The following is a 17946-nucleotide window of genomic DNA, read 5'->3' on the forward strand; positions in this document are numbered from 1 at the left end:
TCCATGTCCATGCAGAACTACATGCTAACTGACCCAGGCTCCTTTCGTTTTCTCTCTACTTCCCGTTACTGACACAATAATAAAATGAAACTTAGCTAAAAACTGCTGGGGGACTCTTCTCTGGGAACCACAAGTTCCAATCTCAGCAGCCTCTACTGCAGTTATTTACCATGAGACTCATCCCCAACATCACATGATGCTTACTTTGTTGATTTTGTAATTATTTAGGTCAAAATCCAGTCATTCATTAGAAGAAAATGCACCAACAGTTGCTGTTTCTATTGTTTTTAATTAAAATAAGTTGCAGTCAGCTGCAGACAAATTCTAAGTATTTTAAACTCATTTTTCACTGTGCTGACAGTAAAACTAAATTTGACGTACTTTTTTTTATTTTTTAACTTTGTTCAAATAAATAGAAGTGGGTTTGGACCCACTGGTCCCCAGACATTTATATTTTCTGCAGCGCCTCCTCATCCTCAGAAACCTCTCGGTAATCACAGTGGTCCCTCTGCTGTAATGCAACGGGGGGGGGGGGGGGGGGGGGGGGGGGGGGGGGAGCGACTGTTATGTGGAGTTGAGCAACAGCAAATCTGTGCTATTTTTTACATTAAAAACACATATATGAAGACAAGCTGCATACATCTGTGAAGCTGGATAAAACAGATAAAGAGAACTTGTAATAAAGGAATAACCACACTGTTGGAATAGTCCCTGTGCCCATTGCGAACACATGGGCCCGTCACACTGCGAGCTCAGCCGGTGCCCACAGCGGCCACAATGCAAGACATAAACAAGAACGGCTCTGCTGTTAGCATTCCTGGTGTCGGACATTTTAGGGCAGCACTGACAGATCTGTGTAAAAAAAATAAATATACAAAATAAGTATGGACTGCACAGCTGGAAAATGTCATGCGGTTTAAGGCTGATGCCACTGTTAACTAAATCAACTTGAAATTCATTATCTTTGCCTGGTCTCTGGAAATGTTGCATTCCTCTGGGAAGAAGAGCAAAAGGCCCTGAGCTGAGGGTTAAAGGTGCTGCAGTGGACACTCAGACATCAGGTAGCATGCATCTTCCATGCGTCAACACAACCAAAAATGAGAAAAACAGCATGGTGGAAGGAGAAATAAATCATGTGTGGCACATTTCAAACAGAAATGGAAATGTTTTATGATCACAGGGTGCAACAAAAAGAGATGCAAATGTGATTATCTTGAAATAATCCAGACATAAATAACTGTATTTCATTGTTGTGGTTTATTGTGTTTGTTCAGTGGGACGGTTTGTTTACAATTTTGTATAATTGCAACACAATAAATCAGTCAGTTTCGCAGTTGAAGTCGCTGTAATAAAACAACATGGGGCTTTCTGCTATAACAAATGCATCCTGGGTATCTTTTTTACAAAAATAAATCAGCGACTTAAATCGGTTACATGACGATACAACACTGTTTAAATAGCTTAGATCATATTTATCTAAATCAATTGAAAATATACCACGGGGGACAAATGAGAAAATATTCAGATATATTCTGTCCATCAAATTATACTGAATAGCTCAAATCTGTGGAGATGTTGACATTAAAGGCAAAAGATAAAAATCACATTAACCTCACACACACACACACACACACACACAACCAGGCGTTGTGGTTCTATTTCTACACTTCCCACATGGGAATCAACAGCCTCTACTTACAGCCTCATGCACTCTGCCATGCATTAGCCACATCCAATCACGTTGATGATAAACTGGCTGTTGAAATGTGCTTGCAGCATTTGAGCCTCATGTAGGGCTGGGACTGTAGGGTCTACCATCATGTGATTTGCTGGAAGAGCCCACCCTCCCTCTCCCTCCACTCCCCTCCCCTCCCCTCCCACCTTGCAGGCCTGCCCCTGAGTGGCCTCTGCTAGGCTATGTTTCCAGGAAAGGGGCCTACTGGACAGGCTGTGAGGCCTCGGCAGGGAGACATTGGCTCATTGAGAAAAACAAAAACAGAGAGGGGCGGTGGGAAGACTCTCCCCTCTTACATAACTCTGCCTCCATGACCGGAAAAAAAAAAAAAAAACTTCCCCGCCACAATGCAAAGAAAAACCTGTCCGTCCGCCTCTCCTCGGCCTGCAAACGCTGAAGCACTTCAGGACTGGAATTCGAAAGCAGCAGTGTTTGCTTTCTGTTACACAATAGATGCAACTCTTCAGACACACCACCACCACAGGCCCGCCAAACACATCTGAATGTACAGGAATAACTCAACTCATTGGATTTGGTACAATAATGCTGTTCCTGTGCAGCCCATGGAGGTCTTAAGAGAACTGTGCAGCCTGAACAACACATAAAGCGTGATGTAACAAACTGTGTCATTTAATGTGTTGTGTTATGCTGTTCAGACAGTTACTGTAGCTGAGGAGGGGCTTTGGGGGCCTGCACTGCCTCCTTGTGGCCAAAAGACAGACTGCATCAAGTCTTAAAAAGCTTTGAATTCAATTTCCAAAAAATTTAAAAAAGGTTCTCACAAGGCATTAAAAAGTCTCAATTTTACTTTACAAAAGTCTCAAATATTTGATTTGCCTGCCTGCTTCTCTTGCAGGCTGTTGGGAGTCGTTACGCACTTCCAAACTAAAAGTGGAACTAGGAAGCTGTTGTTTTTTGATTAGTTTTCAAGTCCAGGTCGCCTTCATTTTTGTGTATGTGTGCGTTTTAGGCCTTTAGTTGATAGGGGAAGACAGCTGAAGACATGCGAGGGGAGGGGGGGGTGACATTCAACAAATGGCTGCAGGTCGGAATCAAACCCGCGGGCGCTGCGGTAAAGACTCTCTGTACATGGGCCGCTCGTTCAACCAGGTCGCCTCAATTTGATTAATTATAACATTTTATTTGTACATACTGCTTGAAGGTACTGAAACTGTTTTCTTCCCCATTATTCTGTTATGGTGTGTTTCTGTTTCCTGTTTTATTTTGGTAGTCTTGTCTTGTCTTACTTCCTGTCTGTTTGTTTTCCTGCCCTTGTCTAATGTGTTTCACCTGTTCCCCAACCTTAGTAGCTGGAGAGGTGCCAGTTCACCTCCTGGTTCACCACTGCCTGAAGCTAAAACAAGTGAGATGTCTCACTCTGGAGCTGAAACAGAGACCTGGACACACAGGGTGAAAAGAGGATCTGCAGCAATGTGCAGAACAAAATGACGGTGTTTTTGGAAAATGAAACCATGGAAACCTATTCTGGTACAACCTCAAAATATAGTTAGAAACCTGAAAATGAGCAAAATATGGGCACTTTAAGAAGACTAAATGTGCTGGAAGAGAAAAGGTCAGTGGGTTTTCTCACAGCTCCACCTTAGGAACACATGTCCTTGTTTGGTTCAGGAGTCCGACTCTGGCTGCTGCTCCATCAGGATGGAGGTGTCGTTCCCTCTGCTGGAGGTCGGATCCAGCCAGGAAACCCCCAGAGCTATCAGGCACACCCACACCTGCAGAGCACGCACACACACACACACACACACAATCAGTCCACTGATCTGACAAAGGACACACATTCAGTAGACTATAAGATTAAGGCTGAGCAATTAATCTTTACAGAAATGACCTATTTTCAGTGGAATTTGTAGATGCTACTATTGAACTGAGGCTGATCCAACATTTACTGATATTTATTCATTGGAATTGGTGTTTTGCGAGTGTTTAATGCTCCGTGATTATTATATAGATGTCTTGTATAAATGTCTTTGTCCTTATGTAACTGTATTGTTTTCAGTTGTCAAAATGTATTTTTCTACATCGATGTCTTGCATTAATGTCTGTCTTGACGTGCAGTACCCATGTTTTATGTTTCTGCAGAACAGGAACCTGCTGAAAACCAGTTTTTAAACTGAGTCAGGCCCGTTTTTTATACTGTAATGTAATGTTACTTTTTCTAACTTTCCTGTATAATAAATATATAAAATGAAATGAAATTAAAAGAAAAACACTTATTGCTGGCAATTCATATCCCGGTTCTCATCCTGACATAAGAATATAGAGCAGTGTGATGGTGTCTCATGTTATAATAATGCATGACATATTTTATCTGATATACAGTGAATATTGAACATTGGCTCAACTTTATAAAAGAAATCGAACTGTTACTGCAATATAGAGAGATATGTCAATTTTTTCCCCTATATGAGATGCAGTGTTCAAATGGTGAGCTATGCTGCTGTGTGATTTCTTTTCATTTATAAGTGTATTTACAGAATTAAAGTTACAAAAGAAGTAGTTCAGCATGCACACACAGGCTGCAATAGGACATTTAACCCTTTTATTGTCTTCACTTTCGGGACCCTCAAATTGATCAAATTGATCCCTGACTTATTTAGGGTTTTAAAAACAATTCTGAAATCAAATTTTACTTCATAATCTATTAACAAATATTGTCTTTATATATATGTTTAGGAAATGCAGTCAGTCTCTATTAGAACACAATTAAGAATGGAAGTGGGATTGGTTTTTTGTCATAAGGTTATAATTCATGTTAAAAATCCACTATGGAAACATGGTCATATCCAGAATAATTTTCAGAATTAAGTCAGGAATACATGTTTATCACAGAAAATAAGGAAAGGCCGTTGATTCTCAGGTAGACAACATGTAGCTTGTACCATTTTTCTTCTTGTAAAAATTTGAAATGGGTCAATTTGACCCAAATACCATACAAGGGTTAAAGTATAAAATAATAAACCAAAAGGAATTATAATATTAGAAGTTATACGATGATACAACAACAACAATGCTCATTCACAAGATAAGATCTTGTGAATGAGCATTGACCAGGTAGTGTTCTCTGGTTCTACCTTCTGACATTATTGACTATGCTGCCTCATAGCTGGAGATTAAGTAGCTGGAAAACAGTGGAACAAGCTGGATATTAATGTTACAATGTTACATACCAAATATCCCACAAATGACAGGTATGCTACGTAGAGGAACGCTGCCAGCACATACAGCCACACACTGTTGAGCTCCGTCACATAGACCACGACAAAGTACATGTTTATGGCACACACGATCAAGATCACCAGGCCCCCTCCGATCTTGAACACTCTGCAGGAAAAAAAGAAAGAGTGTGTTTTCAGGAAATATATATATATATCATCATTGGTCTTTGTGTCTTTATGCTTTATGTCGTAGATTAACTTACAATCCGTTGGCAAACTCATTCATGAGAGATGGCAAACTGGTGAAAGTGAGGATGGGAATCAGGGCAAATGGCAACTGGGAGAGAAGAATGTACAGTATATGTACATAAACACATTATAATACTAAAATGTATAGCATTTCATGAGTAGTCAGCAATAAACAGGTATTTTAAACAGATATTTTTCCTAAATGCTAAATTGTGTAGTATCTGTCTCTTCTGTGATGGCTCACCACCCCCACCTCTCCTCCATGAAGTTGCTAGTAGCCAAGGAGGACACGGAGGACTAAAAAACCATGATGGACTCTTCAGAAGTGGTAATTATATTCGCTCAATTTTCCACATGATACAAGACTACATCGTGCACCTAACCCACCCCTCCCCCATGCAGTTGCTAGTAGCCAAGGAGGACACGGAGGATTAAAAAAGCATGATGGACTCTTCAGAAGAGGTTATAATCGTCATTTAAGTTTCTGAGCGGGAAAGTCGCCGGACGCCACAATCTTCTAGATCTGTGTGGAGCTGATCTGAGTATTAATTAGCTTTCAACTCATTTGGCAATGTCTTGAATGTAAATGGCGTTCATTAATATAAAAAAGTTGAATTATCTTTAAGGCACATTGCTTCGTTAAAGTAAAAAAGTTAAAAACACTTTCATTAAAAACAAGAAAACGAAATGTATTAGACTGTGAGATTAAAGAGATAGTTAGGATTTTTTAAAGTGGGGTTGTGTGAGCTACTTCTCCATGCTCGATGGTGTTTTTTGCCTCCAACGTTGCCTTCCAGGCAGCTAACCCTAACCTTAACCCTGAACATAACCACTGCCGCGCTGCCTGGGAGGAACTGTTGGGGGCAAAAAAAACACCAAACACCCTTCTTCAGTTGTGTCGCGAAAAAAGAATCTGCTCTAAAAGGCGGGCCACAAGGTACGTCCTGACGTCAACACGTCTAGCGGATCCCCCCCCCCCACTGCCTGACCTGCATGCTCTGCAGCACGTTGAGGAAGTCGTTCATGCCCGTCAGGTGCTGCACGTCCTGGAAGACGGCCACCAGCAGGGTGGGGGTGATGGCCATGGAGCGGGTCAACAACACCCGAGCAAAACGCGACCAGCGCAGGTTCAAGAAACCCTGCGGGTCAGAAAACACAGAGTCTGGGACATTTACAGGAAAACGGCACTTAATGATTTGATGTACCATCACCTCACTTAAATTAATAACAGCTTAATCTGACTGACAGGTGACTGTGATAAAGGAACAGGGCCGACATTTCCACTTATTTCGCTACAGGTGAGTGTTTTTGTGCACGGCTGGTTCTCCCTCCTCCACTGACCTCCATGACAAACTGGCCGGAGTACGTTCCAGTCATGGTGGAGCTCTGACCCGCTGCGAGGATCCCCACGGCCCAGATGTAAAGCGCTGCCGGGCCGAAGAAACAGCCGAGCACCACTCCCTGCAAACAGACAGGACGGTCAACAGGTGGTAGCGTTACATGCACCAGACATCAAGTAAGGCCCCACGCTGCTTCAGTGTAAACAGGAGAGGGATGAAATGACTATGTGTAATAAAAGGGGTCACTCATAATGAACAAAAACCCTATTATACTTCTCTTCAATAGCTTTGATTCCATCCACACATTTTTATCCAAATTAAGTAATATTGAGCGAAAATTGCATTATGGAAACAGTAACATTCAATGGAATTTCATGAATATTGACTCAAAGGAAATATGTTCGGTCTCATCGGATTTTATCTTGATCTATATTTGGCTTAGGTGATAAACGCTGATGGAAAAGCCGAATAAATAATGAATTGCGATTCAATTTTAGGTAATTTCATGGTTGCAACCTGCTACAAAACGAAGAAGAAGAAGTTTTAGTTCATTTCCCCCAGTATTTCCTCTCTGTTTGCACACATGGCGGGCGTCAACAAAGACAGATGGAAGTGGACGGACGAGGAGACGAGAGACTTTCTGAATTTAATTTAACAGGAACTCGCGAAGGAAATGGCCGACAAAAGTTATGTCAAGCTGTGGGACGTCCTCCGGAGTCAATGGAAGACGCTCAAACAGCGAGACATGTCTCAAAAAAAGAGTCTTGCAGCGGTGCCGGAGGGACAATAAAAGACAAGTTACATCTGCATCATCAATGTGTTGATAGCGTCGTTGTTTTCTTATTATAGCTTGACGTGTCGCTGTCAAGTGGCACATGAGCTCTATTACAACTTGTGCAATATTGATCATTTGTTGGAAACACCTTAAAATGTCTCAAAATGCCTGAAATCTATTCAATATACCAATTTGATCGCAAAACAGCATGTGACATCATTACCCACAGGTTTTTATTGGCTTTGAAGCCGTTGGATGGAAACACACTTTCACCAGCTTTGTTCACATGAGTTTTTTTTACCAAACTTCAGATAATTTGATTGACAAGTTGATGGAAACTTAGCGAGTGTCATATTTGTACTCTAGGGGTCTCATAGTAGGTTTACATGTTTTGAAGTTCAAAAAAACATATGTTTCAAATAATGGCCATTGCTGCAGCTGAGTCTGAAAACTAGGTTTGTTTGAGATGAGCTGCGCATCGCCTCTGAAGTGGACGAGAGCAGTATTCAGCCGATTCTAGCAGGAAGTCACACTCACATCCCGTTAGGTCCAATTCTGATTTAATAAAATCTTATCAGACCCATACATTAGCTTGTACACAGTCCCCCAGTTTTTTTTATTATGACAGAGTAGGGATTGACCGATATGGATGTTTTAGTCCCGATTTCTGGATTTCTTTTTTTACATCAGCCTTACCCGGTGACTAATATGGGCTGCCGATTTTCTTGAGCCGATATTTGGAGCCGATGCTGCTTTTGCTCCCTCAATTTACATCATAAAAATGTAACCCCTGCACACAGATCAGTGTCACTTCTGCAATCATCTTACATTCATATAACCCAAATTCTGTGTGCAACGTGCATCATGTGGACAGGTGCACGGTCTGCACGTGAACTGCAGCGTCAACACAGAGCTGCCTATGGACGGACGCCTGTCTGGAAATAATGCCGGGAACAAACTACAAAAATACTACATAACACACTACAAAGACGTGGACAAATAATATCTATCTATCTATGAAAGAATATCTTTGAGTTGTTGTGACTTTGTGTGTGTGCATAGTGTGCGCGCTGTGCATACGCCTAGGAGCATTTTACTAATGCGCTGTTTAAATAACAACGAAATGCTGCGCTATTGACTTTAGATCAGGTTTTTCTTGGTCAATGGCGGTCAACTTCCTGCTGCCTCAAGATAGCAATACGCCCAGAATGCACCTGAACACACCTCCCTGTAAGACCAGCACGCCCATGGGCGCAAAGATGGGCGCAAGTGTATTTGCTATTTAAACCACGTGGGCCCGGGACAGTCTTAAAATAGCAAAGACACTTGCGTCGGGCTTGGCGCCGCACTACATCGGATGCACGATAGGATCCTAAGACTCATGGTATTTCCCTCTCTGTGGGTTCCAATTTGACCATCCACTCGTCTCTTACCAATTCTTAAAGGTCACATGACATGGTGCTCTTTGGATGCTTTTATATAGACCTTAGTGGTCCCCTAATACTGTATCTGAAGTCTCTTTTATATAGACCTTAGTGGTCCCCTAATACTGTATCTGAAGTCTCTTTTATATAGACCTTAGTGGTCCCCTAATACTGTATCTGAAGTCTCTTTTATATAGACCTTAGTGGTCCCCTGATACTGTATCTGAAGTCTCTTTTATATAGACCTTAGTGGACCCTAATACTGTATCTGAAGTCTCTTTTATATAGACCTTAGTGGTCCCCTAGTACTGTATCTGAAGTCTCTTTTATATAGACCTTAGTGGTCCCTAATACTGTATCTGAAGTCTCTTTATATAGACCATAGTGGTCCCCAAATACTGTATCTGAAGTCTCTTTTATATAGACCTTAGTGGTCCCTAATACTGTATCTGAAGTCTCTTTTATATAGACCTTAGTGGTCCCCTAGTACTGTATCTGAAGTCTCTTTTATATAGACCTTAGTGGTCCCTAATACTGTATCTGAAGTCTCTTTATATAGACCTTAGTGGTCCCCTAATACTGTATCTGAAGTCTCTTTTATATAGACCTTAGTGGTCCCTAATACTGTATCTGAAGTCTCTTTATATAGACCTTAGTGGTCCCCTAATACTGTATCTGAAGTCTCTTTATATAGACCTTAGTGGTCCCCTAATACTGTATCAGAACTCCAGCCACAAGAGCCAGTCCCACAATGAGCTTTCCTTAGTATGTGCCACTTCTGAGTCTGTAGCTTTTGAGGAGGAGAGGGGGGGGCAAGGTGGAGCCTGGCGGTGTGTCCTTGACCAACTGCCACTTTGAGCGTTTGAAAGCCATGATGTCTCTCTCTCATGGGGGGGCCAAATTCTCTGGGCGGGCAAAGCAGAGAAAGGGGAGGTAACCTTGCCCCCTTATGACCTCATAAGGGGCAGGATTCCAGATCGGCCCATCTGAGCTTTCATTTTCTCAAAGGCAGAGCAGGATACCCAGGGCTCGGTTTACACTTGTCACCATTTCTAGCCACTGGGGAGCCATAGGCAGGCTGGGGGAACTCATGTTAATAAAGTAAAAAGTGAAATGTTTATGCCATTGGACGTTTAATAGCAGGAATGCCCCTTTAAATGTATTAAATTGATATTGACTAATCAACAAAACTTAAGCAAATCATAACATGTCCCTTCATTAACAACAGCTCTGTAGTTGTTATAGCAACAGTAAAGGACACTTTAAACTTACCCCTTTATAGAGGTTCACCTCCAGAGTTTGATTGTTCAGCGGGAATATGTCTAAATAAGGACTTCCTGTTTGATTGCAGACGCTGTACTGGAATGAAAAAAACAACAACATCTGTAGCACAGCAGTCAAAGAAAAGAGATTTTTTTTTTTTTTTTTTACACTTCCAAAAGACAGCTTGAAGTTCCCCTGCTGTTACTCACCACCTCTTGGTTGGTGCGTCCGTAGAAAGCCTCGGCGAAAACAGCCACCACAAACACGTTGATGAGGAAGGAGACGAACAGCGCCACCGTCGACTCAATGAAGAAATATTTGTTGGCCTCTTTCACTTCTTCCTTATTCGAGCGATCCACTTCTCGAGACTGACGAGGACATTTGGACACATCATGATTTGCTGATATATGACGTTTCGTGCAGTTGATTAATAAGAAAAGGGGAATGCTATAAATTAGGGCTGCACGATATGAGAACAATATGCCATATGATATTGTTTTGAATATCACAATAACGATGTTACTTTCAACAAAATAAAAAAAGATATTAATATGTACTCAGTTCTGCCTTTCTGCTGCTTTCAGTAGTCTGCTTAAATACAACAAATTATGAAATTACAGTAATTTATTGAATACATTGGACACTGAATTGAACATAAAATACACCACTAAAGAGACATTTACAGTTACAGGGTTTTTCCTGTAAAGAGGATTTTTTGCCGCCCCCCCCAAAGTGGTTTTAGCCAGACCCAAAAGAAAATCACCAGCACCAAAATGATAAGAATTAAGAGAATAAATAGCAATTCTGATCCTCTCTGAATGTGTTTGAGAGCAATTCACCAGACAACATGAGAGACAATCTCAGTTTTACTGTCCAGATTCTGGCTGTACCAGACTCTCCCGGCAATTCATTTAAATACATGTATTTTATTGTTTTGTTAATTGGGGTTTCATTTACTCTACATTTACTAAGTATAATATACATTCTTTGTTTATCAAAATGTCAGAAATAACAGAAAAATGGAAAGACGCTTGTATTAGCAGCGGCCCGGAGGCATGCTCCAAACGGTATTTCGTTGCCATGTACATGTGTAATGACAATAAAGTTATCTATCTATCTATCTATCTATCTATCTATTTCTGTCAAATGAGGTAACACAGACTCATTGTGTTTACTGTACGAGGTCAGATCATGCTTACTGCCTTGTGTAGACCCCCCCTCCCCCCTCCAAAAAGGCCCATTCAGAGCCAGGAAAACCCCTGAGTTACATTTTAGATTACAGATTTCTGATGATATTTTCTTTCAACTAACACAAAAAGAGTGTATTGCGCAATGACGATGGAAAAACAACATTTAGTGCAGCCCTAGTACGCACATCCAGCAGGAGGTCGCACCTTGACGAGCGCAGAGTGGAGGTAAATGTTGTGCGGCATGATGACGGCTCCCACGATGCCGACAGCCTGAGCCAGCTGAGCCGGGCCGCAGCCCTCGCAGTAGGGCACGAACATCCCCTTCAGCAGCTGGCCCTGGTCTGGACTCACCGTCACATACTGCAACGGGGAAAACAAGGACAAGCTTATCATATGCAAATGAGAAGGAATCAGTCCAGATTTGGATGAGTTGGAAAGTTGGCTCAGAACTGGAAATAGTACGGAACATAAACAATATTAAGCACATCACAATTTGCATGGACACTCTTATTTTGTCTTGTGTGACGCACACACTTTCACCCATCCCAAAGGCTAAACTCCCTCAGCCACCATTTGAATATTACATATACACATTGTACATACATTTTTTGCGACTTTTTATTTCTTTTCCGCCTTTATTTTTTGACAGGACAGCAGCTAGGTGAGAGAGAGGGGGAAGACATGCAGGAAGCCGCCACAGGTCGGATTCGAACCCTAGACCTCTGCATAAACCTCCCTGTACATGTGCGCCTGCTCTACCACTGAACCAACCCGGCCACATATTGATTATTTAAACAGGAATTCAAATAATTCAAACCGGAAAAGTATTAAGGGAAATTTCACAGTTTCAAGGCGTGTCCAGGGTTTTACTGTTTTGCAAAACGAATGACAATTCCCTCAGCCTCATCTTTACTTTGAGTTTTGGTGCTAATTAGCAAATGTGTGCATGCAAACATGCTAAACTAAGAGGGTAAACATGGTGAACATGACTAACTGATTTGAACGCACCGTGATGTAGTACAGCCTCACAGAGCTGCTAGAACGCCTGCAGAGCCGTTGTCTCGTTTGCTTTTTTCTGGAAGTTTTTATTACTTGTGCCCTATTTCAACTTCCTGAGGGCAAATTCATAGCCACAACCCTGGAGTGGTAATGAGATCAAATATGTTTTGCTGTTGTTGTTTTTTTTGTGAAATTTAGGTTGTCATGACATGCCATGTCTTGCCACTTGTGGTTATTTTCTCCATCAGATTTTTAAAGTATATGATTAGCCACATTGTGGGAGTGTAAACAAGATCGTTATACTGTCCGTCATAGTGTGTCTTATTCAGTACTGTTGACCTGCTTGGGACTGTTAAATTAAGATTATATTAACCCTTGTGTTGTTAAAAAAGCAGAAATTATGAATTATTTTGACTAATAGTTAAGATCAGAGGAACGTACAGATGAGTTCAGTCAGGAATGAAAGTGATCAACTGTATTTGCAAAGAGCGTTGTAGGGAATCCAATCAATTTTTTTTGTGGTAATTTGGGTCAAAAGAAACCCATATTTGAGATGTAGACATTTTTTAAAGGGGTCAAATTTGACCCGAGGCCAACAGGAGGGTTAATTTACAACAAGCTGACTAACAGACTGAAACACATCCTGTAGATATGTGTGGAGGAGATACGTAAATGTTTGTACCTCATAGCCAAAGGTGATGGCCATGATGGTGATGAGCAAACCAAAGAAGGCTTCCAGCTTCCTGAGGCCTGCGGAGACAGAAATGAGGAGGTTTTTATTCTCTGTTGTTGTGGTAGCGAGATGTTCCACTGTGAGAGTACCACCACAACCTACCGTATTTGTCCAAGAAGAGGAAGACAAACGTGTCGATGATGGTGATGAGGACGCCACCCCACAAAGGGATCCTACACACACACACACCACACACACACACACACACACACACACACACAGGAAATAATCAACACAAAAAAAGGTATCAACCATTTTTTTAAAGGTCCCATATTCTTTTCATTTTCAAGTTCCTACTTGTATTTTGGGTTTCTACTAGAACACGTTTACATGCTTTAATGATCAAAAAACACTTTATTTTTCTCACACTGTCTGTCTGAAAATACCTGTATTCACCCTCTGTCAAAAACGCTCCGTTTTAACGCCTATCTCTTTAAGACCCCCTCCTAAAGAAAGCCCAGTTTGTTCTGATTGGTCAGCATTTCAAGGTGTTCCACATTGCTCTCTTGGAGTGTCTGCAGCCGGGGAATGACTGTAACAGCACTGTAACGGCATTTTCTACCTATATATACTGCAGTATAGTTGTGACATCACATAAGTACTGACTAGTGTTAATTTCGTCAGACGAGACGAGTCTAAATATGTTCGTCAACAACCTTTTTTCCCATGACAAAGACGAGACAATGACGAGACGGCACCAATGTCCAAAAACGCTGACTAAGACTAAATTAACATGCATTGTTGTTGACAAAAACAGGGGAGGGAGGGAGGAAGCCCGGCTCAATATAAAACCAGACGCATTTAACCCTCATGTTGTCTTCATGTTGTCCTCATGTTGTCCTTATGTCGTCCTCATGTTGTCCTCATGTTGTCCTCTATCATTGTCCTTTTTAATTCCCCAAAATGACTGATTCCACCCAACGCTCTTTGCCAAGTACAAATCTCTCTTTCATTCATTTTGGGTCTTATTCAATTTTATAGCATTTGGAGAGAAAAAATGTAAATGTTTTTGCAATAGTATTGAGTAAAAGTTGACATATTCCAGTCTGTGATTATCATCAACATCCATTCCTTTAATTTTAGTCGAAAATTTTCCTAATTTCTACTTTTCTAACTCAAACATTAGTTATAATTTCCTATAAATGAGGTTTGTTGACCATAAATCCCAAAGATTACTGTAAAACTAAATTAATACGTTAGTGTTGTAGCGTACATAGTGAAAATGTCAAAAAAAGTGACAAACTTGAAAAAAAGCACAAAAATTGTTAAAAAAGAACTAATACATAAATAGAAGTTTGATTAAAAAAATTCATTAAAAAGCGTCAACAAAAGTGTTGATTTTTTTGACGGGAAGACAAGACAAGGGTTAACAAAGTTGCATTCAGCAAAAATCATTCAACAAGTGTATTTTGTCAGTTAATTATGACATTTAACCAATATTTGAGACGTGTGAAACACTATTTGACTGAAATGGTTATCCAAAATAATCTCCGAAATAATTTAAATAGACTAAAATGTTTTACTAGAACTTAACTAAGTTCTCTTTTGACTAAAACTAGACTAAAATGACGAGACTTTTAGTCGACTAAGACTTGACTAACAAAAAAACATATGTGAATATGACTAAAACTAAGGGCATTTGGCACAAAACTAATACTAAATTTAAAATAGGTGACAAAATGAACACATGTAACCCTCGTTTTGTCTTCCTGTCAAAATTGAAAGTCAACATTTTTTTTGACGCCTTTCATCAATGTTTTTAACTTTTTCTTACGTTTTTGCCCCTTTTGATGCTTATTTTTCAAGTTTGTCACTTTGTTTGACGTTTTCAACACAACGTAACACTAACGTATTGACTTTAGTTTTACAGTTATTTTGGGAATTTATGGGCAATAAACCTCATTATTAGGAAATTGTACCTAATGTTTGATTTAGAAAAGCAGAAATTAGGAATTATTGAAACTAAAATTAAAGGAATGGATGTTGATGGATAATCACAGACTGGAATATGTCAACTTTTACTCAATACTATTTCAAAAAATTGAATAAGACACCCCAAAAATTATAAAACTAGAGATTTGTACTTGTCAAAGAGCGTTGTGTGGAATCCATCTTGTTATTTTGGGGAATTAAAAAGAACATTGATATAGGACAACATGAGGACAACATGAGGACAACATGAAGGTTAAAGACACAGTTTCTGAATACAGGCTGTGCGTCTTCAAAGTCAAAGTCAAAGTCTGCTTTATTGTCAATTTCTTCACATGTCAAAACATACAAAAAAAAAAATCAAAATTGCGTTTCCCTCTATCCCACGGTGACAAGACATTTTAACCAATTTGGTCCACAGACAAACATAACATTCAAGTAAACAATATAAAAAGTAAAAATAGGAAGATATATACAATGAGGAAAATAAGAGCAGCTAAATTTGAGTTATCTTTCTCTGTAGATTGAGTTTTGATACTACTTTATAAGCACCTTGGCCTGCTTTAAAAGGAAAAGAGACATTGAAGTCTCACTTTTTACAGTGTGGGAGCTTTAAGGCCCAGCAGCTTTAACCCTTGTGTTGTCTTCCCGTTCACCATGAACTTGTCCTTCCCGGTCAAAGTTGAAAATGATTATAATTTTGGACTTTTCTGATGTTTTTGTTGTTTTTTCTGATTTATTTGTCACTTTTTCCAGCTCTTGGGTTTTTTTTTTAAAAACCCGAGCTGGTTTAATAATAGGTTTTTTTATTCTTATTCTTGGAATTCACGGTCAAAAAACCTCATTTAGATCAAATTATTCATCCGTTTTTAGTTAAAAAGGCAGAAATTATGAATTATTTTGACTAATAGTTAAGATCAGAGGATGTTGAGTGGATCTCAGATGGGTAGACGTCAAAGTTTAGTCCGGATACTGATTTGAAACCATTAAACAAAATAATTAAAATGCTAAAAGACTACATAAAAACCCCAAAAATTCAATGAAAGTAATGTTGTATGGAATCATCCATGTTTGGGCAATTCGGTTGAAAGAAATCCATATTTCTGGTATAAAACACTTAGAAACGGGTCAATTTGACCCAAGGATAACACAAGGGTTAAATGGAGGTTGTGTGTGGTGACCACCTGCCGGAGGAGAGCAGGCTGAAGGCGATGGCACAGCCGATGACCTCCTGCATGTCGGAGCCGATGATGGCCAGCTCCACCATCAACCACAGGATGATCCGGGGCACCTGGACAGACCAGAGGACACAGGTTAGAGCCATGAGATGTGAAGTTACCTTTCAAGTGACAGAATGGCACCCACTTTTTGGACTTTTTTTTTTTAATTATGTTTTAGTCAAATTGTTTTTTAAACAATTTCTTTGTCACTTCTTCCAGTGTTTTTGATGTTTTTTGTCACTTTTTCAGATTTTTTTTTGGGTCACTTTTTCAGCGTTTCAAAAAATAATGTTTTTGTTGCTTTTTTGTCGTTTTTTCCAACATTTGTCCCTTTTTTCAACGTTCTTTTCTGATATAGAAAGTTTTTGTAAACCGGTCCAATTTGACCTGAGGACAACACAAAGGTTAAGAAAAACACGGTTGAATCTTCAGAAGAATTATCTTCACTCGAGTTTCTACGTGGGAAAGTCCGGATTAGCTTTGTAGCAACTTTTGACAATGGCTTTTTTCTTTTTTTTTACCTTTATTTATCCAGGTAAGATGATTGAGAAAAACAACCTGCTGGGGTTAAGGGCCTTGTTCTTTCACTTTCTCCACCCGGATTTTATCCTGCCGGTCTGGGGATTATATTTGCATTTTATGCGTGGTATGTCCTTTGGGTTGTGGTTTTTATACTAGCAATTATAGGTTTCTACCACACCCTCACATGTATAGAGAACATCTAGTGTAATACACTATGGACAATGGAGAAGTAGCCCATACAACCCCACTTCAAAATGATCTATCCCTTTAAGAAATTGTTTCATTCATAATGCTCTTGACGTTTTCCCCTACTAAATATACCCAGCAGAAACACAGTGATTAGGCTCCAGAGAACAAAAGGGTGCTCACATGATTTTTTTTTTCACCATGTGGTCAACAGTTCCACTTCAGGTATTAAGGAAGAGAGATTTTTTACACAATAATTCATTAAATCACTCTGGATTTAACTGTGAAATTAAACCCATTTTCTCAGTTTTACCATGATAGGGTCACCTTTAGTTTTATAGATAGAACAGACAGAATGTTTGGGTCATATAATCCAAGGATTACAGCTAACAACACAGCTCCAAACTGGTTATGCAATGAGGCAGTTACAGTAAACCAGGATTACTTCTGCTTACAGCCTCTCAGTTTCACCAGTTCTGCATTGCTGCTGAGTATTGATGAAGTCAACCAGTCATAGTGCTGCACAATATATCATCTTTTTTATCATCATCGTGATAGAAACTAGCGCAATAAACACATCCCAAAAGACGATCGCTTGATAAAACTGCACTTAAAAATGTAACCGTCATTCTTTTTGTAGTGGTGCCTGTCACCGCCCAATGTGAGTCGAGTGCGGATGTGAGTTGCACATGCGTCACTTTGCAACAAGTAGCCTACAAGATGCTAACGTGAGACTTCTGTAATGTCAGTACAGTAGAAATGGGCCTACTTAACCAAGTTGGTTCACTGCTGGCTACAAGTTACTTTCAAACACAACAAAGGCTGTCAGTTGAATGGCGTTTTGAGCTAACGTTAGCAACCAAACAACCATAGATATACATAGCTACAATGTTTTTGAAATGACTGCTAGCTTAGCTACAAGCTAGAACAAACACAACCAAGGCTGTGACTGGAATGGCAATTTGAGCTAACATTAGCAATTAGAAAATAGTAGATAGCTATTTTGAAATGACTGCTAGCTTAGCTACAAGCTAGCAGTCAAACACAACATAGGCTGTCACTGGAATGGCGTTTTGAGCTAACGTTAGCAATCAAACAATCATAGCTAGATAGCTAAAACGTTTTTGAAATGATTCCCATTTTTCTGTTATTGCTTAGAATGAGAAACGTTTATTATTTCATGGATTTCACAAATTTCAGTATGA

The 17946-nt window shown here is 39.9% G+C and overlaps 1 protein-coding gene and 1 long non-coding RNA gene across 4 annotated transcripts in view; one reads left to right on the top strand and one right to left on the bottom strand.

Annotated features, from left to right (window-relative positions):
- LOC116693279 (natural resistance-associated macrophage protein 2) overlaps positions 1–17946 on the bottom strand; it is a 44961-nt gene that overhangs the window by 19289 nt on the left and 7726 nt on the right. The window contains exons 6-16 of one of the 3 annotated variants that reach the window (XR_004332881.1): positions 15998–16104; positions 12987–13057; positions 12834–12901; positions 11357–11512; positions 10172–10330; positions 9972–10058; positions 6502–6621; positions 6150–6299; positions 5175–5248; positions 4924–5077; positions 2872–3468 (exon numbers count right to left, since the gene is read on the bottom strand). Coding sequence is in view for 2 of the 3 variants with exons in the window: in XM_032522158.1 (XP_032378049.1) it covers positions 3361–3468; positions 4924–5077; positions 5175–5248; positions 6150–6299; positions 6502–6621; positions 9972–10058; positions 10172–10330; positions 11357–11512; positions 12834–12901; positions 12987–13057; positions 15998–16104 (1254 nt within the window). In the remaining variant the exon portion in view is untranslated. Of the gene's footprint in view, positions 1–2420; positions 3469–4923; positions 5078–5174; positions 5249–6149; positions 6300–6501; positions 6622–9971; positions 10059–10171; positions 10331–11356; positions 11513–12833; positions 12902–12986; positions 13058–15997; positions 16105–17946 lie in introns of those variants that run through there. The other 2 variants (XM_032522158.1, XM_032522159.1) reach the window with 2 other exon arrangements.
- On the top strand, positions 5917–16839 carry LOC116693299 (uncharacterized). Its single transcript, XR_004332884.1, has 4 exons — positions 5917–6052; positions 9078–9086; positions 9440–9442; positions 16828–16839. It is a non-coding gene; the product is annotated as an uncharacterized LOC116693299 (long non-coding RNA).

This window comes from Etheostoma spectabile, chromosome 7 (assembly GCF_008692095.1).
Source record: "Etheostoma spectabile isolate EspeVRDwgs_2016 chromosome 7, UIUC_Espe_1.0, whole genome shotgun sequence".
NCBI classification, from domain to species: domain Eukaryota; kingdom Metazoa; phylum Chordata; class Actinopteri; order Perciformes; family Percidae; genus Etheostoma; species Etheostoma spectabile.